We start from the raw sequence: 26,671 nt of genomic DNA, 5'->3' as shown, positions 1-26,671 counted from the left end.
AAGGGATCAGACTGATTTGCAATATGCTTACTTGTTGGGAAAGGAAATTCTTTGTTGCAGTCCAGATGAAGCTGCGCCTCCAAAGACAGAGTCTCAAAGCGATTCACAAAGAACTCCCAGCTCAAAGCTGGGATATCTGCTTTTAGAAAATGAAGTAGCAAAAGCTTACTAAGAATTGTGGGCCTATCCTTGACAACTGTGTCAAACTGGAAATCAAGGCAGAGGCAGAGACCCTATAGAGGGAAACAAAGAAAACAACACATAACTGAGATATGAGATCTCTTAAGGATTTTTTAAAGCAAAGGGAGGTCAATGCTCATAACTTCTCCTGTCAGTTAGTGCAGTCCTTTAAATCAGAACCAATGCTACTGATATCAGAGGGAGAGTAAGGTAAGAAAAGAGATAAATAAGCATCACGTTTTGAATGTAGAATTTTCTAATATTTTGAGTAATACAAAGGTACAGGCAAAGTTCTATCCTACTGTGTATTTGGTACACAACATCAAAGTGCTTTGCTCACACTACCCATCTGAGAAAAACATTACATTTAGGTAACTAAATCAAGCCCTTCATTACAAAAAGAATGAAAGATTCTTTTGGGGGAAGAAAGATTACATTGTCCAGTGTATCAGAGGCACTTTGCCTGAAAATTCTTCTGTACATTATCTGCACTAAAATTTTGTCTGGAGTGCCAAGATATAAGTTTAATAAGAAAGCCCACATATTGAATATGAAAGTGCAGTATAAAAGTGCAGTATACTGGTCTCATTGAACCCAAGCTCAGTAACCCTGTCATTGAACTCAAGTTCCCTGGAAACTATTTTGAAAAGGTACCAGAAGAAATTAAACTAGCAAATATTAACAGCTTTTTGTAGACAGTAACCCTGAACTCTTTAAAACACATATTCATTCTCTTCTCCAGAGAACTAGGACTGAATTGTTCTATGAGAGTTATTTTTTTTATTTTGCTTTTCTTGCTTAGGTATCTGTTTAGATTTAATCATGTGAATCCTGACTGGCAGGCTCTCTCACATGCATAAAATTACATGCCTAAGTAAATCTTGAGAAGATCAAGACCCTGTTTGGTTTTGCTCAAATATATTTTCTCACTGAGAGTTCAGCAGGGTCTCATAAGACTTAGAAATTTATTTTTTTTCATTGAAAAATATCAAATTATTTTCAAATAATAAAAATAAACATTTACAGTTTTCTAAAACAGCAGTTCAAACACAATAATCCTCTGCAGTCAAATTATTTATGGTTGTACTCGATCTTAAAAATTATTTTTTCCATGATTCCAAGTTGGGGTAGGGCAGTATCATTTATTTCCCTTGGCTATTTTGTGCATATGTCAAGTACCAAGACCAATAACGCTTGCCTAAAGAGGTATTAGCAGTGACAGTGATGCTGTGCATCTGAACTCCAGGTGAAAAGCTGGTTTCTCACTGGAATGTATTTTTTCCCATGTAGCGCACCCACCTGTAAGGCTGGCCTCTTTATGGTGTCAAGTAATAGTCCAGCTCTTGTAGCCACTGCTGGGTTGACATCTTCCACAGCAGTCAGGAAACAGCAGAATGCATGAGCCAAAGAGTACTTGAGTAGGTGGTTTTTTGTCACAGAGTGAATATCCAAAAATCTGCACAACACAGCCACCTTCTCAACTGTAGCAGTGAGACAAGAGGCATATTTGTTTAGGTAATGGTTTATGTGCTGATTAATACACATTTCCTAGAAGAATGCACAGCTGAGAAAGTAACAATGAAAAATAGCTAGAAAGAGTTATAATTTTGATTTTTATTATCCAAAATGTCTCATTTTCTCCTCTATTTTTACTGCACACTGCTGTGCCATAGTTTAGCACCGAAGTATCTCCAAAGCAGCAAAAAAGGTCATCACCTATTATATGTCTCCTCAGTTACTGCAGAGAAAGCTCTACTTCTTCAGAGAGGAAACAAAGAGCAAAGAGAGCCTACCTGCTTCAAATCTCATCTTCCAGTCTTTACTGTTGAAATTGCTGTTTATGATTGTCCAGAAAATGTCAGCTCCGTGAGGAAGCGAAAGTGCATGAAGAAGAAGTGGCACTGCCAGGGAAGAAAGCTGAGAGAATTCAGACTTAACAACTCCCCATAAGCTGGAAGACAAAAAAGAGCAAGCCTGCTTATAAAGACACTCCCTTGATATCCTTTCTTCTAAATATAAAGAACTTTCCATAAAAATCTTTATGAGCCATGCTGCGCATTTATGTGAACACTACAGAGTGGATTGTAGTAAAAACAAAGTAGGAAAACAGAGCTACTTGCAAATCTTCAACTACAATGTTTTTTATTGAAAATCCAGGTTCAAATATTCCTCACTTTGAAATACTTCATTTTGAAAGAGTTTGCCTAGTTCAACTGCCATGGAACACAGTCTATGCTATGAATTAGGAGTTTTGGCATGACCAGCTACACCACATAACTGTCTTGACACCACAAATCATGTGCATCCACAAATAACTAAGAAGTTGGATATTCACAATTTGCTGGTATAGATTCAAGGCAGATTCTCTAAGCTGCTAAAACTATGAATCTTGGGGAACACTCAGTGAAATTGATACAGAGCAGCTGTTAAGTGCTGACAAACACTATTTCAGAAGATCATATGCTGATGTTTCAGCTAGCTAGCTGAAAACTCAGCTAGCTTTCTTCAGAATTCCCTTTCTCCAAAGAGAATCTTAAAATGCACAGATTTCAATCCAATTCACTCTAAGTGAAGAACAAACTTCCTGTCCCTCATAAAAATATGGTGAAATATTATTGTTGTCTCAGCTTTAATGCTAAGGCCCTATAAACTGTGTGCCTGCCTTCACAACATCCTTTATTTTATTTTGTAGATTCCAGGAAGATACATCAGTCTCAGGTAATGGTGTTATTGAATATGAGAGACTCTGACTTATTGTGAAAGAGGTGGCTCACAATGGAGTAGCCATGATGGACAATGCAGGGTTACCTTGACTTCATTTACATCTTAATTATCCTGTGCAATAACTTTTATATAGGTTTCTTAATCTTTCTACGCTTCTTTACCACTCTTGTTAATTTTCCATATTAAACTTGCAAATTCTTTCACTCTAACAAAAATGCATACCTGGAGAACCAATGAAGTATGAAGACAAAATGTGCAATAATAACCCACCTTGCAATCAACATGTGATCTTGAATATAGGCAAGAAATTGTGGATGGTCTTTTCTTGCTATATACAGGCATTCCCCATGCAGACACAGGATCTTCAGACAATTCAGCATGTTAAAAAGAATGTCTGGTTCTTCAAACCTTGACATTTCCTGTGTAGACAGATGTTTCTCTCTCAACACAATGACACCGCTTCACCAACAATATAAACTAAACTAACAAGTAATCAATGTTACCTGCAATATAGTGTATATGAGCTTCAAGGTAACTGGAAGCTGCTGATAACAAAATTTCCTTTCTGTGTCATTCTTTATTGCTGTTAAAAATGTAAGTTACAGACAATATTAAAATTCTTTTATCTATGAATTCAAAATGAAACTAAAGAATGTTAAGGTGATGAGAGATAAATTAATTCTTGGCACATTAACCCTGCAGTCAGCAAAGTTCACATAGCATGGAATGTGGCATCTAATGTTTTTGCTACTTTATATGTGCAAAAAGCCAAGACTTCTTTTAACATTTTTGGGAGACAGTCACACTTGCTATTAACTTGCTATTTACAGCCTATTCAATTAATATGTTGAAAGAATTAAATGCATGATGAAAAAAGTAACTGTGCACTGTTGGACTTGAAAGTCTGCTTGTATTGTATATGAGTATAAGCATTTCTTTTAAAGCCTTACTGCAATAACCTTTTCAGCCTCTACCTACCAGCATTTTCTGTGGTCTCTGTGTGATTTCCTGGGTTTTCTCCATGCTTTGGTGCTGATTTGTCTTCCTCTTCTCCTTCAGTTCCTATAATAAACTCAGGTCTAGTATACAGAAGACTATCCTCGAGGTTATCTGTGGGCTCCTTTAGGAATATAATAAGTTAAATTCGTTTCTTGATGTTACCTACATACACGAGGCCATATCCTGCTGACTAAGTTACATTTGGTGTGACAAACTGAGCTCAAACGAGGCAAACTTTGTTTACTTCCATGTACATTTATGCACTCAAATCACCTGCATATCTAATATTTTGCATCAGCAAATGCTTTTTGTATTTAATCAGTATTTTGCATACTGACCAAAAAAGTGTGTTTCTGACATTGATTTAACAGAAACTGTATATGCATATTGGAGCTGAGGTGGATTCAATCAAAGGGCCAACGCTTCATAAGCTTGTCATCCTTGCCTGAAAGGAGTAACAGACAGGAGCAGGGTGCTTCCTGAACTACCGTGGAGTTATAGGCTTAGGGGCAGGACCGACCTCAATCCAGTTTTACATTGAAAAATGTAAACTCCAGGCTGGAGTTACTTCTGCCTATGGCAAGGAGCTCAGGATTAAAGATGTTTTTTCTAGCACAAGTTATTGAATACCATGTGCAAAATATCTACTTCTAGCATACACATCAAATGAAATTCTGAAAATGTGACATATAAAAAAGCATCACTATTCCCTCCATGGAAGAAAAAAAGCTAATAAAAATCTGCTACTAACACACCACAACAAATGAGCATTAGAATAAATGGAATGATATCTTCTTCTCAACTAGCAGATGGAACAGTTACATATAATAGACATCCAGCTTAAAATACATTCATCAGACCACCATCACCACCACCACCACAAGAAATTCTCAATTCTTCTGCAAAGCTACAGTGAACTTTAATGATGACTAGTATCTGGGTTGGATAAATTTGGATACTCAACCTATATTCCGTTGTAAATTCAGTTTTCCCACAGTGCTCAGCATTTCAAACAGTCAAGATCCTACTAAGGCTTGCTCACTTGACAACTGATTCACTCAAAATCATTAATCATTTTGTATCCACTCCTTTCTTTTAACAAAAGTTAAGTTTAACACTTTACATTTTATTTGAGACACAGTCACGTCCAAAGTGAAAGAGCAATTCAGTGTTCATGGGGGAAGAGCTCATGGCGGACAAATATTGCCATCTTCCCTGGGTTCTTTGAATCAATCAATTAGGGAATTTTACAGTTCAATGGCATTTTGCTTTAACCTCCCGAATCCTTCATGCCAAAATTCAGTGTAGCTTTGCTCCCTGAGCACAATGGAATGAGAACAGTGAAGGAGTTTCAGCACACCAATAATTCACACCTCTTCCTGCTCTACTTACCACAAGCCTGATTTCTTCCTTTGGAGCAAGCTGTTCCAGCAGCTCAAAACCCAACTGGTAACACAGAATGCTGGACTGGCACAGACCACATTCAACTGCTTTTTCATCTTTCTGACAGGTGTGAGAACCACCCCAGGGTGCCTGAAACACATTGTTTATGATGGATATTATATCTTTTGAGATGCTGTTCTCTAAGCCCAAAGTGACACCATCATCCTGGAGTTCCATCTGAAAGAAAGTGAAAAGATTAAGGATTTATTATTCATTTAAAAGGCAGAGTACAAACTGTCTGCCTCTTCCTACATTTCTGCTAGTTTTATATTACAGTACTAGGAAGAATCTGAAATAAACTGTAACTCAGAATTTTAAATTGCCACTGGTGTTGAGGCCCAAGCTCAAACAGCTAGAGTAAACAGACAATTTCAAGTACAGAATCCATTAATTTTATCTGGAGACTGTCATTTAAAACACTTGTCCTTGGATTCACAATGTAGAAACTTAGCTATCCTAAAATTATGTATCTAACCTAAGCTTATCAACAAATCTCTGCCTCTAGTCTGTAAAAATAAACAAAGCTCCAAGGAAAAGTTCCTTTTACTAGTGTCAGGTTAGTATCTAGCCTGAATCTGGAGGTATCTAACTTGTTTGAACATGAACCTATAATTTCTATAGAGATAAAGACAGATGGCAGCTGTACTGGGATTTAAATGCCTTACACTTCATGCCAGGCCCTTAGCAAAAATAAAGGAGAGCCAAAAGTGACTACAGAACTTCAGTGTTCCTTCCATGTGGATGTTTTTATTCTACAAGTACCTGCTTCAGGATTAGATCAAACATCAGAATGAAGCAATTAAGATTCATTTCCTCATCTTCACATTCAAAATCAATTGTTTTTCCACTAGGATGTCCAAAATTCTTGAAAGGGCTGTGAAAAGGACTACGTATTGGACTCCGAAATGGGCTCTGGAAGGGGCTTGGGAAAGGACTGAGCATGTTGTGCTGAACTCTGCGCCCAGGGTCAGAAGCAACGCTTACCTGAAAACATAAAAAAATCAACATGTTCAAATGAATCAAATTGTTCCTGGTGTCCTTGAAGCACTTCATCCAAACTACTGGGAAGTTAAGTCACATCAGACCAAGTATGTGTAGTGCCTATGTATTTGTATATGTTTTCTTCCAGACCATAAGCCCTTGCCAGACAACTTTAGATCAAATTCTGCATCTCCTGTGTTTGGGACAAAAAAACGCAGGGAACCAGAAATAAATTCTGCTTTCTCACCCTTTCAAAACATACCTGGGCCCACCAAATTCATACCAGAATACAAAAGGTCATTCTGGATGACCAGTTGTCCATAACAGTTTCTTCCTGATGGTTATTAATAGAAGGTGCAAAGAATATAACAGCTTGGAAAAAATACTGAGTTCCTACCTGTATTATCTTTACACTTTCATATGATAGAGTAATATTAGCTGAAGTCCTGACAATTTTCTTTCATTTTCAAAATGTACACTGTTTTCAATCAAATGCTGCCATATTGAAAGATGATTTTTAATTCTTCATGTGGACTCTATCAGGAAGACTGTTATAAGCAAAAAAAATAAGCAGGATAAACAACAGTTACCCTCCGAGCTGCAAGATTTCCTGCCAGTTCACTGACTCTTGATTTTCTTTGATTTGCTAATTCTTTTACAGAATTAACTCCATCAGAAAACATGCTGATTAGTAACTGAAGAGGAACCACAATGTCTAGTTCAGACAACACCTAAGGAAAGACAATAAATAAGAAAGCATGAGTTTCAAGTTGGATCACAAACACCAGCTACTTTATATGCATTTTTGTAACAGGATCCTCAGATCAGCATGTTCTGTGCATTTAATTTTGGGATTCAGTGAGGTGAGGTGCAAGCTTAGATTTCTGTTATAATCAGGGCAAAATAAAACAGGCATTTTAAAATACTTGTTGGCATCCATTTGGTGCACCTTGAGATCCATTTTATGCACAAACACACAGGGATGTGAGGTTATTCCATAAAAATATTTCTCTAAAGCAGAAATATTACCCATACTTGAATGAATAACTATTTTTTTATTATTCCTTAAAACTGAGTTCCTTTTTTTATTCTAAGAATCTGGTCAGAATGGTAGCCTACAGGTGTCAGCATAGTGACAGGACTGTTAGTTGCACATCACTTGGAGAATATTCCCAATCTATTATGCCACTATTACTCAGATAAATATAAACTCATTTGTACTTGTCATTAAGAGTCATTAATTCAAGAAAAATCAAAAAAAAAAAACATGCTTTAATTGAAAACTCTGTATACCTAAAAACTTAAAATTGCAGTCAGGTAAATTGGTCTTTGTAGAGGCTTAATTAAAATAACCCTCAGCAGGAAAGAAGCAATAATGAAAAGTACAGGTATTATTCTGAGGTGCTGTGGAAAATTTTATATCCTTTTTGAATTCATTGCCCTCAGCTGACATGATTATCCTTGTAGCTCCCTGTAACATTGGGTGAATGCCAGTTTTGTGGGCAAATATAGCACAAAAAGGGCGAGAGCAGCAGAAAGCTTGGTGGGTATAGAGCTAGTCTAACCCAGCTCTTCATATGCAGAAACAACTCCAGCTGTTTCTGGAGTCTGGAATTAATTTTGGAATCTACAGACCAATTTCTGCTGAGACTAAAAAGTGATGCTGTAAAAAAGTCAGCCAGCTGAACGGCCCTAAAGACTCAACCGACAACAAAGGTTTTCTTCAAAAATGGTTAAAGAAATTCCCAGGCTTCCATTTTTAAAGAATCACAAAATCATTTAGGTTACAAAAGACTCCCAAGATTACCGAGTGCAACCCTTGACTGATCCCCACCTTGTCAGCTAGGTTATTGCTCATGATGGGTTAGCAACACTCAGGGTCTGTCTACCTACCATCCTCATATTGGCACTAAGCAAAGGGCAGAAGGGGTGCATCAACTTCAGGAAAGCAGATTCTTTTTCTAAATTGTTTCTATTCTATTTCAAAATTCAGCTGTTTCAGCATGACTTGTCCAGTGAGGACACTTACATGCAGCCAGAGCAACGCCTGCTCTTGCACAGAAGATGGATACCCTGTGAAGCGACAGCTAATAAAGCCAAACATCTCCTCCAAGGAGAAAGGGAGAGGACAGAGCTCAGTGTCAAACATTTTGCTGAAAAATAGAACAAAAATATAGCATCACTGAGTTAGCATGGCATACACTGTGTGAGACACAACAGAAAACTGGTGGGAAGTTAATCTTACTTGCAGCCTCACCCTCCATGGCAGCTGAGCCAGGCTGCTGATACCACCTGTCCTGACTGTGCAAGGCCATCTCTGAATTTGGTGATGCACCTTAAGAATTGACATCACAGATGTCCAGTTTCATTTGATAGCAATATCTTTTCCAAAATCCAATGCAAAAACTGGAAAATTTCTCATCTCACTAATCCATTATTCCACATTTGCACTAAAAAATGTTTACAGCAATACCTACAAATATGAACTTACAGTCAGTTTCAGAGCCCTGTCATCAGTTAAAAGGCAATGTGAAGTTTTACCATCAAAGTAATGAACCAGCCATAAAATTACGACTCTATCACCAATCTTATTCTGCTGTTTCCTTTGCTCAGTAGGGGAAGATATTAGCAAACAAATACAGCTCTTCCAATCCCCACCATTTCTCATCAACTGGACAGGAGGAGAAAGATGGTCCTTCCAACATGCTGCAGGAAGCTCACACCAAAGAAACATCCATGTAGTTGGCTCTTGACACAAAGATACAGTGGGCAATAAAAGAAAACTTTCCCAAAGCTTAAATCCTTTAGTCTAAACATAAGATACAAAAACAAATCTGAAGCATGCACTCACTACTGTCTATTGCACACATAAGTATTTTCATTAGTTGTCACCATCTTACTATGCTGAAACCCTCAACAAACATATGCAAAACCAGAACGATTCCAGCACATGCCTACATACCTCAGCACTTCCCGAAACTCTTTCAGTTGGTTATCGGGCACTTCCGTCCTTATGGCTTCCAGCCATTCTGGCATGATGCACTCCCACACCGACTGGTTTATCACGTTGTATGGAATCAAGCAAAGGATTCGATTCAGCCCTTCTTTTAACTGGGTTACAGCACTACATGATTTGTCCCAGTATCCACCAACCTGTGGGTATTTCAAAAAATCATACTGATGAACAACATTTCTAATCCCTGTAACTCGCTCAGTATCTCAAATTTGCTCAGTGTGTTGCAGCCAGAAAATTTTTGGAGGTGATCATTAATAACTTCAAGGCAGAATTTAGAATTCAGCCATGGAGCTGCATTGCTTTTTCCTCTAATTTGACTGACAATACACAAAAGCCTTGTCCAAGACTTAAATGAAGTTTGCTCACTTCCAGGCCATGATTCAGTGTATTATTATTTGTAATTCTCAAAAAGGCACAGCTTTATTTGGTCAAACTTGCAACATCAATTTTTTGCTCTGGGCAACTTGTTACAGTGCTGGGTCTTTACTTCGAAAAACTTGGTCTGCACAAGGTGTTCTTTCATGGGTGTTTGTTTAGGATTTTTTGAAGAAAGGTTCTCAGTGATGTAAGCAAAAAAATGCTTCCAAGTATGTAAGTAATTGGCATACAGAGATTAATTATTCTAACTGACCTCAGCTCACATCTGCTGTTCCTGACTAATGGCTCTAGAGATGCCTGCTGTTTTGGCAGCAATTACTGGTAATCTCAGCCAGAAAACTATTTTTCCTTCATTCATCACAACTAATTTCATGGCTATTTGTCTTCATGTTCAAGTGAAGCCTTGCAAATCTGGCAAGTTTTTGGTCTAGTCTTTAAGTATTGCAGTAGGGGGTAACAAAAGTCAAAAGAACGGTTGGATCAAATTAAAAAAATCTGTAAGAGATTACAGCATGAGGTTCAGTCCTTCCTTCTCCCCTTAACCTCAAAGCCATGGTCTCTTTTGTTCAGTTTCTAACATTTGAAGCATCCATCCACCTCTCAAATTGCCCCAGCTGAACTACAAGCCTCCCAGCAGCAATGGTTACTGAGTAAAACATGCCCATGCTGGTCTGCACATGTACAGCAAATCCCATACATTACATCATGAAAAACCCATGATGTACAGCTCGTGTCTGATGATGCAATACATCACATGGAGTCTTTATGGCCCTTCCAAGTCTAGCCACTTAATTTTAGGAAACAAGCCCAACATGTCCTCTGGAAAGGACAGAAAAAGAAAGTCTTACAAAAAACATGACTAAGTGGTGAGTTCTGCTTCATAACTAATGGACAGAAAGAATGACTCTTTTTAGAAGAGGCTGCACCAACAGCTGCACTCAGGCACCCTGGATAACCTTCCAGGTCAATCTCTCTCCATCAGCAGCAAGGCAAACCATGTCAGACTGGGATCTTAACACTCAAATTAGGTCTCTGAAGTTAGCATCCGTGTTCCCAGAATTCCCTTCAGTTACAACTCTGTGATTTCATAAACCTTAATTCACAGCTGCAGAAATGAAGTATACAAAGAGCAAAGAAACATCACTAAAGGACAGGCTTATATTTGGGAGTAGGCAAATGACACCTTTTAGCAAAGACAAGTTTGGGTACTTCAGCAGCATAATGAAAATGTGCAGCTATCAAAAATACTGTATCTTTCAATACCTATAATATTCTTCCAACCTGCCTTCACATCAGTGTAAATAATGCCTACTTTCTAACACAGTAAAACTAAAAATGCTGTGAAAAGGAAAAATTTCCAATTTCCACTGCTCCGTCTACCACTGAGATTTCTTTGTCTTGTCAGAGCTGGGAAATAAAAGGTGATTTTACTTAAGACCTTAATCTCTGTAGCAAATAAGGGAGTCTTCAGATAAATTGTTCTTACCCTGGCAAACTCCATTGGCTTCGGCAGGAGGCACATAACCATGACATCAAACCGGACATCACAAACAGTCTTCAGCCACTTAGTAACAAACTGGGGCTTCAGCTTCTCAACCAGGCTTCCAACTTCATCATCCATCATGTAAGCTGTAGAGTGAAACCACTGGAACACCATGCTGACCAGCCTTGCTAAACTCTCTGTGGGTGTATTCTCACTGGGAGTGCAAAGGCTCACCTGGAAGAGAGAAACACAAACCAACTTTCATTTCTAGAATTAAGGGTAGGAAATTTTTTGTCTACTAGATTTTGCATATTCTCAGAGTTATGAGGATGCAGATTACATAGGAGGCAAATTAGATGATCAGTTTTAAGTAGAGGTTAGTACAGGACAATTGACAAAACATTTCCTAACCATAAAATAACAATAAAATGGGAAAAAAAAAAAAAAAAAACAGGCACTGAATTTTTTGTTTACTTTCAACACAGAAAAAAATCAGTATAGAGTGCTTTGACAAACTTTTTGATTTGAACTTTAAAATTACTTTTAATTTCAGAAGGTACTGTAAATCTAGTAAAATATATGATATACATACACACATACATATAAGATGTACCAGATAAAAAGACAAGTCAAATCAAGAACTTCAAAAATTCGGCAAGAAAATGCCTACCTAATGTAATTAGTGATCTTCGCAAAAAGATGCCAATCTTGAATTTTTGTCCTCATTTGGGGCATGAATATGAGTTTTAAGTCCTCAGAAATTCCCACTAATGATTAACATTCTTCACCTCTTCTCCCAACTCTCTAAAATGATACCTGGACTGTAAAGCTGTCACAAATCTGAGACCAAGCTTCTACCCCAGTTCACAGGCCAGCACACTGCTAAGCCCTTAATTACCTAATGTTTGAGCTCTTGGTACCCTCTGGGTACAGGAGATCAAGTTTCAAGTCAGGTTGCTGAACTGAATGCAAAGAATGGCTGACAGGAGAATTGAGAAGCTCCTTTAGCCACCTCTCAGCTATTCGTCGTCATTTCCTTGTGAAAGCTGCACACTCGGCACTTGGCATCCTGAAACTGAAACTGGTGAGCACTGCCTGGCAGCACGTGAACAACAGAGCAACGTTTGTGCCATATCTGGAGAAAAAAACGACAGCCCTCCTTCCCAGAGAAACCAGAACCCATTTTAAAAATGTTTTTCCTCCGTGATTTTTCTTGAGATGGGACAGCTATCAATCCTCCTGCCAATTCAAAGTACAGTCTTTTACTTCATTACAGGTTGAAGTTAAGGTGCTGGCTTCCTTGTGCTTGGCTCAGTTGAGCATTAACTCAAAGGCAGTATCAGCCAGCAGCCTTTTTAAAAGGAGCTCTTGACCCCTTATCCAGTTTCTGTATGAAAGTTAGTCATTTTAAGAAGAAAAACAGCAAGCCAAGATTTCTCACAACCTGTGTGCTCATCTCTGTCAATACCCACTACAGAGAGATCAAGGGATTTTACAGGAATAGAATGGAGACACTGAGTTCTTCCTCCCTACCACAGAAAGGTACACTTTGAATGTCAGGGATGAGGCATGTACAGTGAAACATAACCTCAATTCTACTTCTGGAAATACAGACCTTCAGTCTGTGTAAAACATTATTTGATACAGAATAGACACGGCACAATAAAAATAATTTAAAATAATAGATGTCTTTAATTCTAAAACAATGTTAAACAACAAAATACACAAGATGTCAGCAGAATATAAAGTTTATTCTTGTAAATAAACTTGAAACTGCAGAGCAGCTCTTTTGGCACTATGGAATTCCACACCTACCAACCTGCCATCCAGAGATCCTATCTCTGTTTAGACAGTGGATGAGGGGTCCTGCTATTTGCCCACCTGTCACTGCGTGACTGAAGAGAGAGCCTGAGAGGAAAGGTGAATTGGAAAGAGCCTGAGAAAGACAATTCTACTTAATGAGAACTGCAGAATGCAGTTTCTGAGGATCTATCAGGCTGCAGCCTGGCCTGCTCACAATCTAGCCAGCAGCAGTCCTGCTGTTTTGGAATAATCTCTGGTAGCTGCTGTGGAGGTAGAACCAGCAGGGCTTCATTCTGTCAACCCACACCAGGTGAATGAAGTAGACTGACTGACACAACTTAACCAAGCTGACTGCACAAAGGAACAGCATCCCACTAAAGGAACAGCATACTATTCAGAGGTAAGAGAGAAAGCTCTGCTTCCAGAAAGTGATGTTGAAAGCTGGAAGGGGAAAAATAGATTTTTAGGGGACTGCCTTTTAAAGTTAAAATAATGGCACTCACCAGGGGGCACTTGTGAACAGAAGCTGATGGCAAATAGAAAGTCAACTAAAAACTGAGAGTGAATAATTCTGTTATACACTTTGTAGCAGACTCAGAGGCAGTCAGCAGCTCCACCCAAACTAGTTACGAAATCTCCAAGTCTGGTAGCTTCACAGGACAAATTTTTGCTTACAAATCAGAATAAATCTCTAACTAAAGCCAAGAGGTGAGGAAAAAAAATAGAGGTAAAATAGACTTCAGAAAGTAAAGGAGAGGCAACCAAGAAGAGAGAAAAAAAGCAGGAATTTCTTACCAAGAACCATATACCAAACTGGCTCAGGAGGCGTTGGTCATGCTTGTCATCATCTTTATTATCAAAGTCTGTGTTGTCCAGGGAGTGATGGGAAGAGGAGAGGCCCATCTGCCTCCTTCGGTTGAGCTCATGCTCTCTCTGCTCTGCATGAAACTCCGCTTCTTTCAGCAAGCTACAAAACAAGCTTGCGGTCAGTGAATGCACCTTTCCTGCAGCAGATACAGGTATCTAACCAAGACTAACTAGATGTTAAGCCATATGATGTCATCACTTTCCTGAAACAAAATAACATCAAATCCTAGGATTCCAGGCTGACCTCCTCATCGGGACAACACTCACACCTGAGCCACCCTCCGCTACCCAAATTATCCCAACAGAACTAAAATCCACCCGTGCACAAGATCCGCAGGCAATACGGGCACCGAAGCCCGACCTGCCTCGCACCCCCGGCTCGCAGTACCTGATGACGGCTTCCACGGTGCACACGAGCTCCTCGGCGCCGCACTCGCGGGTGTTGATGGGGGGCGGCGAGGTCTGGTACAGGTGCGTTTCCGCGGCCGCGCCCAGCTCGCTGTGGTGGTTGGAGTGGCACCTTCGGCAGTAGCGCACCGGCCGGTTGCCGTGGCGGCCGCAGCAGCCCGCCGAGAAGCAGGTGACAACTGCTCTCCTGACGTGGGAGCTGCAGTTCTGGAAAAGAAGAAAGGGTTTGTCAGGCCACAGGTCAGCAGGAAATGGAACTGGACACAGGGATGAGAGGCAGCACTAGGCAGCTGGCTCAAGTGTCGGCAATTTCCAAAATCGCTCTGTCTAAGCACAGCTGTTGCAATCTCCTGAAGCCAAACATCACTGACCTTCCAGAAAGACAAGTTCAGGACTAAATGCTGGGCCTGGACTTAAATGTCATAGCTGCTCCTCTTCTGAAACACCAAACTGACATTTAAATCATTAACCTCAACCTCCTGACTTGGAGCAACCTCTAAATTTTATAGTAGTTCTCTTATCACCTGCTTATGCTTCAGAATGTCTTTTTAAGTTACAGGAAACAACAGATAGATCCTTACAAGTGCAAAAAAAATGCTGCCACCATGCCACAGTTTATGCTATGTAAGGATCTGCCTTATCATAGGAAACTGTACAAGCCTTTGAAATAAGCACCTGAAATTTCTGCCACCTAGTAATCCAGCCTAACAGAAAAACTTTCTTTGCCACATGAGAACTGGAATATGTTATACACTGTATTCCTTGCTATCAAAGTCTTATCAAAACACATTAGCTGGTATGTACTGCAAGCAGATTCTTTTTGTCAGCAACCTTTTCAGAGCCAAGCACTGAAGATTTTCAGTCCATGTATTTTTAAAAATACACATTTGACAGTATGATTTTTGCCCAATTTAGGATTAATCTAAGACTTGAAGGAGATGAGAAGATATATAAACACTTAAATTTAAAATTCATCTCTTGTTCTATCCTCTTCATAAAGCAGAATTATAGAATACAAACAGAGCTCAGCTGCATAATTGGATTGCTTTACTAATTGCCACTTAAACTAAAACCTACAACTCCAATCAACATCATCAATTTTAACAAAAAGAAACCTGCTGCTGCTGAAATATTTCCATCCACCAAAAAATGCATTCATGGATAAATTGTGAAATTTTGGAATGGTACAAAGAAGAACGCACTACACAGTAATGGAATGACATTACACACAACATCAAATCATGCCCCATCACACAAATGGCTGAATCTTACCTTCTTCTGACATATAGCAGAAATTTCAGCTGTAAGGGGAAGGCATACAAAACATGAACACAAAGTGACCATCTTTGTGGTTTACTATGGCAGCCAGGGGAAAATGGGCATCCTGCAAGGAAGTCTCAGGGCTAAACTTGTGTGTGCAGGTACTACTGAAACCCCTAAGCTTGCATGACTGATGACACCGTACACTTAGGCCTATGGCTATTTCTACTTTGAAATGCAATAACAGCCTTGGTGCATTAAGGGTGGTGTGCTCTGCAACCCATCCGCCTTCTGCCTCACAGACAGACTTGTGAAAGCACACCTTGCACACACAGCTGCGGCGTGCTGTGCGAGACACGGCTCAGGTGGGCCCACACTGCTTGTGAAAGCTCTTGGCATAAAAGAGTAGTGAATATGGATGAACAATGCCAAAGCAGCCACTACGTCTGGCCCATAATTTCAGAGTGAAATGTTTGCAGATTCGACCTGTAAGCAGTAGCTATTTGATCTGTTGCCCTGGCAACATATGATTCAGTAAGTTTAAGGGGCTGATTAAGAAGATGTGCTTCCCTTAAGTAAATAAAACATTCTTTATCTGGGTAACATTTCAGCTAAAAGCAGACAGCAAGAAAATCTCAACTGCTTAAGAATTTTCAGTTTGCAAAGCAAAGAGAGAGGCAGTGTCTTCATTCTATCTTCATTCTATCCCTGGAAGGGTTATTTCAGATAATATGCTGATTAGTCTGTTGACACATTTTGTCTGCATTCTAGTAGATAACAAAATTCTCACTGGCCAAAGGACATTGATTGGATCAATGACTGGATCATCAAAAAATATTTTATGACCTTTTCTGATATCCTTTGCAGTCTCGTATTACAGATTTTCAGCATCTTTTAGAGCTTTCAAATCAGACCCAGGTTACTGGAAGAACTAGCCCCATTTTTTGGACAGCGCTGTGGGACACAAGTACTTTATAAAAACTTGGCTCCAATTGTGAATGCTTCAAGATTTGAAAATCTGTTCAATTGTCTCTGTTTTCTCACACATAAAGAGTTGCATAGTATTTCAGATAGAGGATTAGTCAATTCTTCATAATACTTTTAGGACAGCAGCATGAAGTACAAACTACTTTAAAATAAAAACAAAACCCCAACACTTTTGAACAGAATGCAGCAGTTCAAGTAACACGGTATGGAGAAATATCAGCATAGCTTTGTGCAATTATGATTAGTTTGTACCTACCCTTAAAATATCTCTTACCTTGTGGCAGAAGAACATCAATCAACCATTCACTGTGATCTCTGTAAAAATGTATATATAATTAGCTTTCTTTTTATACATATATATATACATGGATTTATTTTTGCACAGAGGAAATTTAGATAAATCAATGTGGTAGGAATGCCATTATTCTGAAGCTGCTTTTTTCAAAATGTAGTTTTATAAATTGCAGACTGGTTTACATTACATCTCTTTGTTGTGCTGTCTTACTGTAAACTACCACTTTGATGATGTTGGTCACCATGTTCAAGGTTTTCAAAAATTACGTTTGAGATCTAAATTTATCAAATTAAAACAGTGTGTCCTCTGAAAGTCTGACAGGGAAGAAATGGTAGTGAAGAATAACAGATGAATGTAGAAAAGAAACCAAAGTACCAGTACTGTTTTCTCTGTGTGTCCTTAGAAGCTATGCTTCTTCCAAATTCAATTACTTTTTCCTGCTTTAACTCAATGATGACTTAAAAACCTAAGGTGAGATGTAATTGCTTTTCGACAGCCAGTGTGATTTAAAGTTGTCTGAAACTGAGGAGGAAAACACTCCTTTAGGTTCTGAGCTATCTGTAACCTTGTCCATTGCAAGTAAGGACTGGCACTGACTGCAACTATCAGTAGATTTTGTATACTAATGCAAACCAAAGTAGCAAATTTAAAGGTAAAAAAGTCAACCAAAAATGAAAACAAAGTGAGCTTATTTTATTTCAGGGTACATTCCTTCCTAGTACTGGCCAATCCTGGATCGATTTCTTTGATCTCTGCTGCTTCCTGGTATATCTTATTTCAGACCAATCTGAAATACATGCTACAAAACATTAGCGAAAGCTCTGTAAAAGAACTTTCACAGTAATGCTCAGTTTCAAATGACAACTAATGGATGAGGACAAAAAATGTTTCATAAGCATAAGCTGGTTCATTAATGAGGTTTTCCTACCATAGTCAATGCATCCCACAGTATCTATTCTTTCAGAGATCTCAAATTAAAAGCTCTTTTTAAAGGTAGGTGCAAATGCTGATCATGTGGGGTAAATATCTGTAATCCTTATTCACATTGAGTGGTAGTGTGTGCTCCATATATTTCAACAGGTTTACCTGTATGAATTATATACTAATCATACTGCAAAAAAGCAAAACTACAGAGTTCTGAACTCTGGAGTCTGACAATATTTATCTTTTTTGAGCTCTTGGTTTACCTACCCTGCAATTCTTTGGCTGCATTCTTCACAAAGATATAGGGGAGGTGGCTTATCACCCAAAGCCACAGACAGGGATGGGTCAATGCACATCTGAAACATGGAGAAGGAAAAGAATTAGCATCTCTGTTCATTGAAGCTTGCTGAAAAAGTTCAACATGTTAATGCTAGGACATAAAATGTAACACAGCTTTGATGTGTGTTAAGAGCATTTAGTAATGAAAGAAAATACTCAGCATGTGGCATACAAGATCTCAAACTATTTCTATCAAAGACAGGGAGAGCCTGTAAAAAAATATGACATATTGCAGTACCAATATGATCACTTTCTGAAAGACAAGTAGGTTTATTATATACTCACATCACATATTCACTATACACCGCTACTATTTTGTCCCCAAAAAGACAGCACTTAAGAGGACCCACTGTTTAGGACAAGGTAATGGAAAGGTCTAGATTTTTCTGTCTCAAAAATGCCAGTAAAATCTAATTTTCAGTCATCACAGTTTTTAAGTATAGAGCACAACTGCAGTGACAGAACAAAGACTCACAGTTCCCTTGGCAACATAGGTCCAGACTTTGTCTTGCATTAGCTTTTATCCTTTCACATAAGTCAATTACAGAAAACAGTTACAGTTAACAGCCAGTTCCATGCACGTTTGTTCAAGTGTTTTGTACTACAAAGGAAACACTGAACAGTAGTATGCATACACCACAACTTAACCACTCTGATCACTCTTACTCCACTGGAGTGCAAGACTTTATAAATAAAGACAAGTACCTCTTTGAATGTTTCTCATTTTTGTTAACCAAATCATCTATTTAGGACACAACAGGCTGCATTTTTCTGAGTGATGACTGATCAAAACTAGTTCTGTCAAAATTAGGCTAACAGATTACTCAAAAATATTCAGGTACTTAATTGGCAAAGCTTGAAATTGTACTTTAATATTTTACTCTATTGTGTTATTAGCCTGAATCTAGTGATCACTACAACATGAAGCACCTTCCAGCATTTTTCCTGTGAGAGAGGAATCATTGAGACTGACTGGAGTGGGCAGAAGGTGGTCCCTTGCAGGACTTTTGAGGTTAAGTGCCATCATTATGTGCTATCACAGCCTGTGGAAAAGGCTCACTGTAGAACTCTGACTAAAGAAATTATATTAGTATACAAGTCAACGCCAGGAAAATTGGTTGTACCTACATATTTAGATAGATACAAATTAATTAATCAGTACACCTAACTGCAGTATGTTCTGGACTTGGGCTGCTGTTCTTGCCTCTGCTACCAAATTGTTCTGTGAGCCTGGTCAAAGTTTTTCATTTTCACTATGCCTCTAAGCAGTAAAGATACAATTTACCTTCCTCAAAGAGGGCTGCAGAAAAGGTAAGTAAAGCTTGTTGCTATTTGCTTTAGGACACATTCCAAGCAAAGGATCATAACCACAGTAGGTGCATTGAATGAGCTCAATCAAGATATCAAGGTGAACATGTACCTACAGAATACACAGTAGTATTTGTGCACGTATTTATACACATATGTGTGTGTGTTCAGGAACACATTTACATGGATTAGCCAGGAGCCAGCTTAGGATTTTATAAAGTACTCTACAACCATCACCATGTTTAATTTCAAGATTTCTCACAGTAGCTTCAGGGAAAACCTCATCTTGCTTGAGGCAGCCAAAGAACATATTCACAAAGGTGTGGCCCCTTGGTGCCAACAGGCTTTGCTGCTCCCTTAGCACCTGCTTTTGGTCACCTGCACACCACCACAGCACGTGGCTGGGGTTGAAGTACAACCTCCCCTGCTCCAGAGAGCTGGGTTTGGCCCCCAAAGTAACAGCAGTACCTTCACAGCGGGTTTGTTAATCGCATTATGGCATTCAATGTGCTGGCAGTGAATAGGATTCCAGGCTGCAAAACCAAAACACGGCTGATTAATAAATGAGAAGAGATATTTATATTCTTTATGTCTAGCGGCCTCAGTTGAGAACAAGATCCTCTTGTACTAAGTACTATACAAATACAAGTATGATACAAATAGCCATTCCTCAGGAAGCTTAATAATTACAATAAACAACCTTGAACATACCTGCCTCCTGACTTATTCACAGTATAATTAAATGAACCATGGATTCAGAGAGAAAAAAGTAAGAAAATACCATGCAACTGCAGATAATACTCATCCCATTCTGGGATATATTAGCAAAAAACTTATATATAAGGGAAAAACCCCAGTCTATCCAGTACTAGTAACAGTTCAAAAAGAATACTATAGTGATTAGTTTACAGACCTGCTTGCATGGAAAAAGTGATGCAAAGCAGTACATGAAGAATTTTTTTTCTTCTAAATAGTCAAGAAAATTTATCAACCCTTCCTTCAATGGACGGCTTTAGAACAGATCAGACAAACTTCTACCGGGAACATTAAGGCTGCATTTGAGTTGGTCTAGGGTTCTTCTAAGGTTTCTTCCAACCTTGATTTTCATAATTTAAAATGTTACATTCTGGTCCAAAAATTTTAAAAGTGACCAAAACCTATGTCATATGACAGAGATTATTTGAAACAAGTAGAGACAGACAAGCAGGGAAAGCAATGAGTTGCTGCCGGACAGTCGCCCCCGCAGCAGCGCTATCCCATCAGTGTCTCTGGGGAGTCTGGCAGACAGAGGACTTGGTACCATGAACCTGCTCCAGCTGCATTCCTGACTTTGTCCCCCATTTTCATCCTATAATCAACCTTGAAAATTTATCCACTGTACTAACTGCACCTGACACCACATGACTTTTTTTGACAGTAACAGCCAGATAAGAAATCTTAGCAACAGCAGCAGTGTCAGCACCTGGCAAACAAAAGCAACCAAAGCAGTAATTGAAAGGAACAGAAAGCAGAACTGTTGGGAGGCCCAAGCAGCAGTTTCACAGACTATTTGTTACAAACAAGATACTTATTTCTTCTCCTGTTCGGGTTTAGTTAATATTGTGAGTAAGACAACATATTTACTAGCCACGATCTGAGTTTTATTTTTCATAACATCTTTTGAAAATGCAGATAAATGGACATTGCATATTGTTATGAAAGTACAATTTCTCAAACAAAAAGAGTCAAAATACATCACAGAACTGTAAAAAGGTGACTTTAACACTTCTCATCATTTATTTATTTTGGCCTATACAAAACCAGCTGCACTGACCTGTGTACTGAAGTCCTCTGTATTCACTGATTGCCCCAGGGGGTTTTAAATTGGGCCAATAATGAAATAACATTTGTACTGCTGGAGGTTTAACTTGAGATGGTCCATAGGCTATTACATATAGCAAATCCTAAGGAAAGACATGTACAAAATGTTCATTTTTGCAAGGTAACACACCGCAATTCATTATATTGTACTTCTGTTCAAAGATAGCTGAACACACAAAAATAATACATTCCATGCCCTAAGAAACTTCCTTTGTATGCTCTTAGAGACAGATTAGACGACGAACTTGAAAGCTTCTGAGTTTGATAAGAGCATGCAACAGCAACCATCCATCCCACAGTGTACCAAGAGAGCAAAATGAATTCTCTCCCTAGTCATGGAGCAAAGAGGTGAGATACAGATAAATAAACCAGATTCAGAGCAGATTCAGACAATACTCACAAATAGTTCTTGTAAAAGTCCAGTCCCTCATGAACTGAGAAGCCTGCTCATTATAAAAATTTCCACTTATTGGAGCCACAGCCACATAGTACATAGGAAACAGAGCTCATTTCTATAAAATATGGAACTGCCTCTGTAAACTAAAAATTAGAGGGACCTTCCTCTCCATAATCCAGAGGGAGGACTGGATATAAAGATCATTTACAACTTCTTGGCATACAGTCACTTCAATTTTCAAGCCATCTGGTTTTTATTACTACTCAAGCACAGTCATTTCCACAAAGTATATGTGATCATAAACTTACTTTCCATACTTCTTGCTTATATTTCATGAGACACTCCAATAATTGGCAGTGATACACTGAGAGAGAAAAGACAGTATAGACTTAACATGGACATGGAAACTCAGGCTACAGAAGTTACATAATCAGCCGATTGGCTTTGCTTTGTCCATCCAGAACTCTATGTCTCATTCAAATATTTTTTTATTTTAAAGGGCTTGCTAAAGAATCAATACCACAAGAATCATCACAAAATATAACAAACTGAATATTAATAACTTCTTTCTGACAAAAAATGCAGGAAGATGATTACCATGAGGGTACAGCTTTTTGCACAGCAATGGAGACGTTTTTCAAACACACCTAGTTGAAAAATACCTGCTGATTCACTAAAACTTTGTTCCTCTGTCACAGTGTAAATGGGTATCTTGTCATTCATCTTGAGGCAGCAATGGAAGTCACATGTAACAATATATTATTCCCACATATACAAACGGCTATAGGAGCCACTCTGTATCAAACAAACATGAGAGCCAAGTGAACTACTTTACATGTCTGATTTCCCAAAAACCACAGGGCAACTTTTTGTCTGACAGTTTGAACACAGAAATCACAAAAAAACAAAGACAGAACATTTAATGAAAAAACTGACTTCTGCAAGCAGCTTTTTAAAATGGTGTTCTGCTTTTATTTACCTGTGTTAACCAAGTTAGAATGATGTGACACTCCTCACACAATGCAGTGTGGGGTTCCTCCACACACACACCATCTACCCATCCACATAAGATAGGAGATAGTTGACAGCTGATGATTATGCAATGTAACAGCTCACTGGGATTAAATATTGTTTCAAGTTGGTTATGTGATCCCAGTGGTTTAACAGGGACTGCCTCACTTTTGTTTAGATACTCGTAATTACATTTAAGTTCATTATACTTCCATTAAGGCTGTAGCCAGCATTACCTGTCTTCTTTAGAAAAACAGTACCAGTTGTCAATTCAGTGATATTTGAATCATAGTTACTATGGATTTCTGTAGTAAAGGCAAGTAGTATTTCTCTCCAACACTGACATTATACGTATCAGCACTATATTCTGATGTCAAACGTGAGATCAGGGTCTCCAATCCTGGGCCAAATCCTATTTCTCCATCACAAAGGGATCTCTTACCTACATAAGGATTATTTGCAGCATGATGTTCAGAAATTCCAGTTTTGACTAAAAAAATAATTTTTTATCCTGTGGTGGAAAACAACACCATTTTTTCCTATATGAAAACTTTTCTGATTGCATTTGACAATACTTGCTGACTGATAGTTTCCGAATGAACGATACCATGTTGCATGTTTACACATACCTGGGTTTGACGTGTACTGCATTGCAATCATCAGCATTGATGATGCAGACAGATTGACATGTGCTGGAACACCTTCTCGTTTTGAAGATCCCACTTAAAAGAAAGGAAAAAATAAATAAATTTTCTATTGTAATCGGGAAATCAGGTGAGAATAGCACGTAACGGATTCCAACTCACACAGATAAAATTCCTAAGGTGCCACGTCATGGAAAAAAAAAAAAAGTGGAAGAGAAAGATGGCTAGGTGTTGATGCACAGAGCGCACACCTGGCTTTCCAGATCAGTGTGACTTCATCCCCAAATTGCATCAACAAGTTGCCTTCTCAAGCCCTCTACTTCAGAACCCATACATTGGTCAAAATAACATCGCTTGTACAGCCAAGTGCACCTAGGCCTTGGATTGTAGGAAGGGTGAAGAGGAACTGGAGGGTGAGATGGCAAGCCTGCTGTTGAGGCATGCCGAGGAAGGGCTGGGGCTGGTGACAGCTGCTGGGGCAGGGCACAGATTACTGCTCAGGGAGCACCTGCTGAGAGCTCAAGTTGTAGCTGCATGCCAGAAACATCAGTCCCATGGTTATGTGAACCGTGCTGAGATCATGATGAACAGCAGCACTGAGTATCTTTCACCTCACACAGAAAGTAACTGGAGTTCCTGGTCTCCCAAGAAGTGAGTTACTATTAAATGGTATATATTTGGAAAAACCCTGCAGAACTTTTATATGGCAACATGGCTTTGAAGACAAGCTCCTACACAGAGATGTCACAAGTATCTTTCCACCCTCACAGCATTTCCCCAAGCCTGGCTGCCAGGACCCAAATACCAAGCATTTGGGATAGAAGTGCAGAACTGTAGCTACCAGCTCAGTGAGCTGTTTTCATCCCTCCCATCTGGCTCTCCAACTGCTTAGACAATCTCTTGCATCCTCCCTTTTGGTTTGAATCAGAACTAAAGGCTAAGGGAAGGAAAGGTTCTGCACTTGCCTTACAAAGGAGCATATAACTCCCAGCAGGGAAAGACAAGGAGACTAATTAAAGAACACTCAAATAGAAATAGAGAAGAGAAAATGGACCATTTTTCCCTTTCTGTTCTCCACATGACCCAACATTACTATGGATCTGTTCACTGCACTTCATTCATTTATTTTTAATGTTATCCACACAAATAAGCACACTCAAATTATTACAGAAAGGTGTATTTTTATGGATTTAAATTGAAAAACACTTGGCAGCTCTAACTGGGCAATTAAATATAGCCATCAGCAAAAAAAGTAGGACACAGTACTAGATTAGTAAATTTTAAAAGCAGCAGACTGGTTTCATACAGAAATCTCACCAAAACTGATAGAGAAGAAAGCCAGTATGACAAATGCAAATGCAAATGCAAGGATTCAATCTCTGTCAGGGGCAGTTGGGGAACAACATCTATTTAAGTAAACCAAGGATTTGACTCAACCAGTTATTCTGAGATATAGTTCTACAGATCTGAGGACAGACAGGATAAGTCACCACCCTCAGCTGTTCTTTAACAGAAGAAAGGTTAGGTTACAGGAGTGGGAAAAGAAGTTGTTTAATGCAAAATTCTGTTCTTAACACAAAGAGGACCTACTGCACGTATATTATTATATATTGCTAAATATATCTTAGCAATTTTGATTTGCATACTGTCATTAGATGTCTCAAAGTTAATAGAGAAAACCTCATTAGGATGTACTAAAAATTAATACTTTACATGGGAAAACTGAGGTCCAGGAGATTTAGGGGACTTTTCCAAGATCATTGACTAGCCAGAAAATACAGCTGATAAATTTTCATTAAATATTAATCTCAAAACACTGGACTGTACTTCTTCAGCATCTTCTGCATGCTTAAATGACATTACTCTTGATCTCTCTACAAAAGTTGTTCATGCTTTTCCACAAAGATCAGCAATATAGAGGTAAGGAAGAGACATTCTCAAAAAATCACAGAATGGTTGATGCTGAAAGGGACCTCTGGCAATCATCCTGGCCAATCCCTCTGCTCAAAGGCAACCAGAGCAGATATCCAGGCAAGTTGTGTTTCAAGCATCTGCTAGCATGGAGAATCTGCAACTGCTCTGGCAAACTGTTCCAGTGTTTGGTCACACACAGTAAAAAGCTGGTTGGTTAAAACTGACCTAATATTGGCCCTAATGATTCTCTCTGCAGAAAATGGTGACATTTCTCATTACTGCTGAAGTCCTATCAAGCTTTTTGTCAGGTACATGGATAAGCATTCAGAACACGCCTCAAGATCCACACTGAGCAGGGACTATGATGTAAAGAAATCATGTGATCTCTTCACACAGGGAAGGTAAAAAGAAAGAAGAGGAAAAAAGGCAGGGACCATCAGATTCAGTCCTAACTGCTATGGATAGCAGACTCTACAGGCACAGCCATTTAGTATAAAACTTACAGAGAAAGTGCCAAGAAAACAGACAGGAAGAAAATCAGAAATTCACCACAACATCATAACATTGAGAAAAATCATACTCATACATCCAGATATAGTCCAGATGCAAAAATTATGCATGTTGCTATTTCATCTATTATTTCAGGAGCAGTTTGCCCATTGATTCTGTATTCAAAACTCCCACTGCTGGCACTGAAAGTTCTACGAGTCTGAAAACAGTGATTTCTTAAATAAACGTCACACTTTAAACAAAGGAAGAATTCACACCAAAACACAGTGCAATAAATAAATAAAAATTATAGAGCCATTTCCCTTTGAAAATGGTCACATGAAATTATTTTATGCATGTAAGGAGATGGATGTCCCATTACAATTCTACGACAGATCAAATTTTGACTTGTACAGTCTGATACTGTTATGTACCAAGACAGAACAACACTAGAATGAGTTCTACTTACATATAGCCATAGGGAGAAAAGATGTGCTGAGATACTCTATAATATCCTTGTGCAGAAATGGAGGAAAGGTAGCTAATGTTGAAATCATTGTATAGGGTAAGGTACTCAAAATATCATCATTGAGAAAAGGAAGTAAGCATGTGGTAGTGTAAAAAATTGATTGGCCAAGATCTGTTGAATAAAATGAAAGAAATATAGAATCATTACAATGAAAACATAATTATGACTATGCACTTTCTTGTTTACAAAACTAAAAAGAGTAATTATATTTTAATTCCAGCTTTCCTCTCAAAGTAATTTGGGAAGATAATCACTGTAGACAAGTGAGTTCACCCTCAATTTTTAAGTCCCTCCTAAACAGAGGGATACAGCTGTTGAACACTACTCCAAAGAGTCTGAAGGGAATATGAAAGCTACAGCATATAAAATAATCAGTTAAAATCAGTGTTGATATTAATCATATGGTGATTAACACATGATGGCTTGAATTTA

At 38.6% G+C, this 26,671-nt stretch overlaps 1 protein-coding gene across 2 annotated transcripts in view; it reads right to left on the bottom strand.

Annotated features, from left to right (window-relative positions):
- Positions 1-26,671, bottom strand: part of UNC79 (unc-79 homolog, NALCN channel complex subunit) — a 104,745-nt gene that overhangs the window by 63,787 nt on the left and 14,287 nt on the right. Inside the window, exons 4-25 of one of the 2 annotated variants that reach the window (XM_041471967.1) lie at positions 26,180-26,350; positions 23,293-23,385; positions 21,961-22,016; positions 21,209-21,338; positions 19,864-19,928; positions 18,016-18,104; positions 16,804-16,844; positions 15,555-15,583; positions 14,263-14,489; positions 13,803-13,974; positions 11,208-11,438; positions 9,290-9,480; positions 8,357-8,480; positions 6,918-7,058; positions 6,109-6,330; positions 5,296-5,523; positions 3,883-4,024; positions 3,408-3,487; positions 3,175-3,323; positions 1,974-2,131; positions 1,480-1,661; positions 32-233 (exon numbers count right to left, since the gene is read on the bottom strand). In XM_041471967.1, coding sequence (XP_041327901.1) covers positions 32-233; positions 1,480-1,661; positions 1,974-2,131; positions 3,175-3,323; positions 3,408-3,487; positions 3,883-4,024; positions 5,296-5,523; positions 6,109-6,330; positions 6,918-7,058; positions 8,357-8,480; positions 9,290-9,480; positions 11,208-11,438; positions 13,803-13,974; positions 14,263-14,489; positions 15,555-15,583; positions 16,804-16,844; positions 18,016-18,104; positions 19,864-19,928; positions 21,209-21,338; positions 21,961-22,016; positions 23,293-23,385; positions 26,180-26,350 — 3,123 coding nt within the window. Of the gene's footprint in view, positions 1-31; positions 234-1,479; positions 1,662-1,973; positions 2,132-3,174; positions 3,324-3,407; positions 3,488-3,882; positions 4,025-5,295; positions 5,524-6,108; positions 6,331-6,917; positions 7,059-8,356; positions 8,481-9,289; positions 9,481-11,207; positions 11,439-13,802; positions 13,975-14,262; positions 14,490-15,554; positions 15,584-16,803; positions 16,845-18,015; positions 18,105-19,863; positions 19,929-21,208; positions 21,339-21,960; positions 22,017-23,292; positions 23,386-26,179; positions 26,351-26,671 lie in introns of those variants that run through there. The other variant, XM_041471968.1, reaches the window with a different exon arrangement.

This window comes from Pyrgilauda ruficollis, unplaced genomic scaffold (genome assembly GCF_017590135.1).
Source record: "Pyrgilauda ruficollis isolate IOZ18807 unplaced genomic scaffold, ASM1759013v1 scaffold28, whole genome shotgun sequence".
Taxonomy (NCBI): Eukaryota; Metazoa; Chordata; class Aves; order Passeriformes; family Passeridae; genus Pyrgilauda; species Pyrgilauda ruficollis.
The sequence above is the reverse complement of the archived record's forward strand: the minus strand, read 5'-3'. Positions and strand labels throughout refer to the sequence as shown.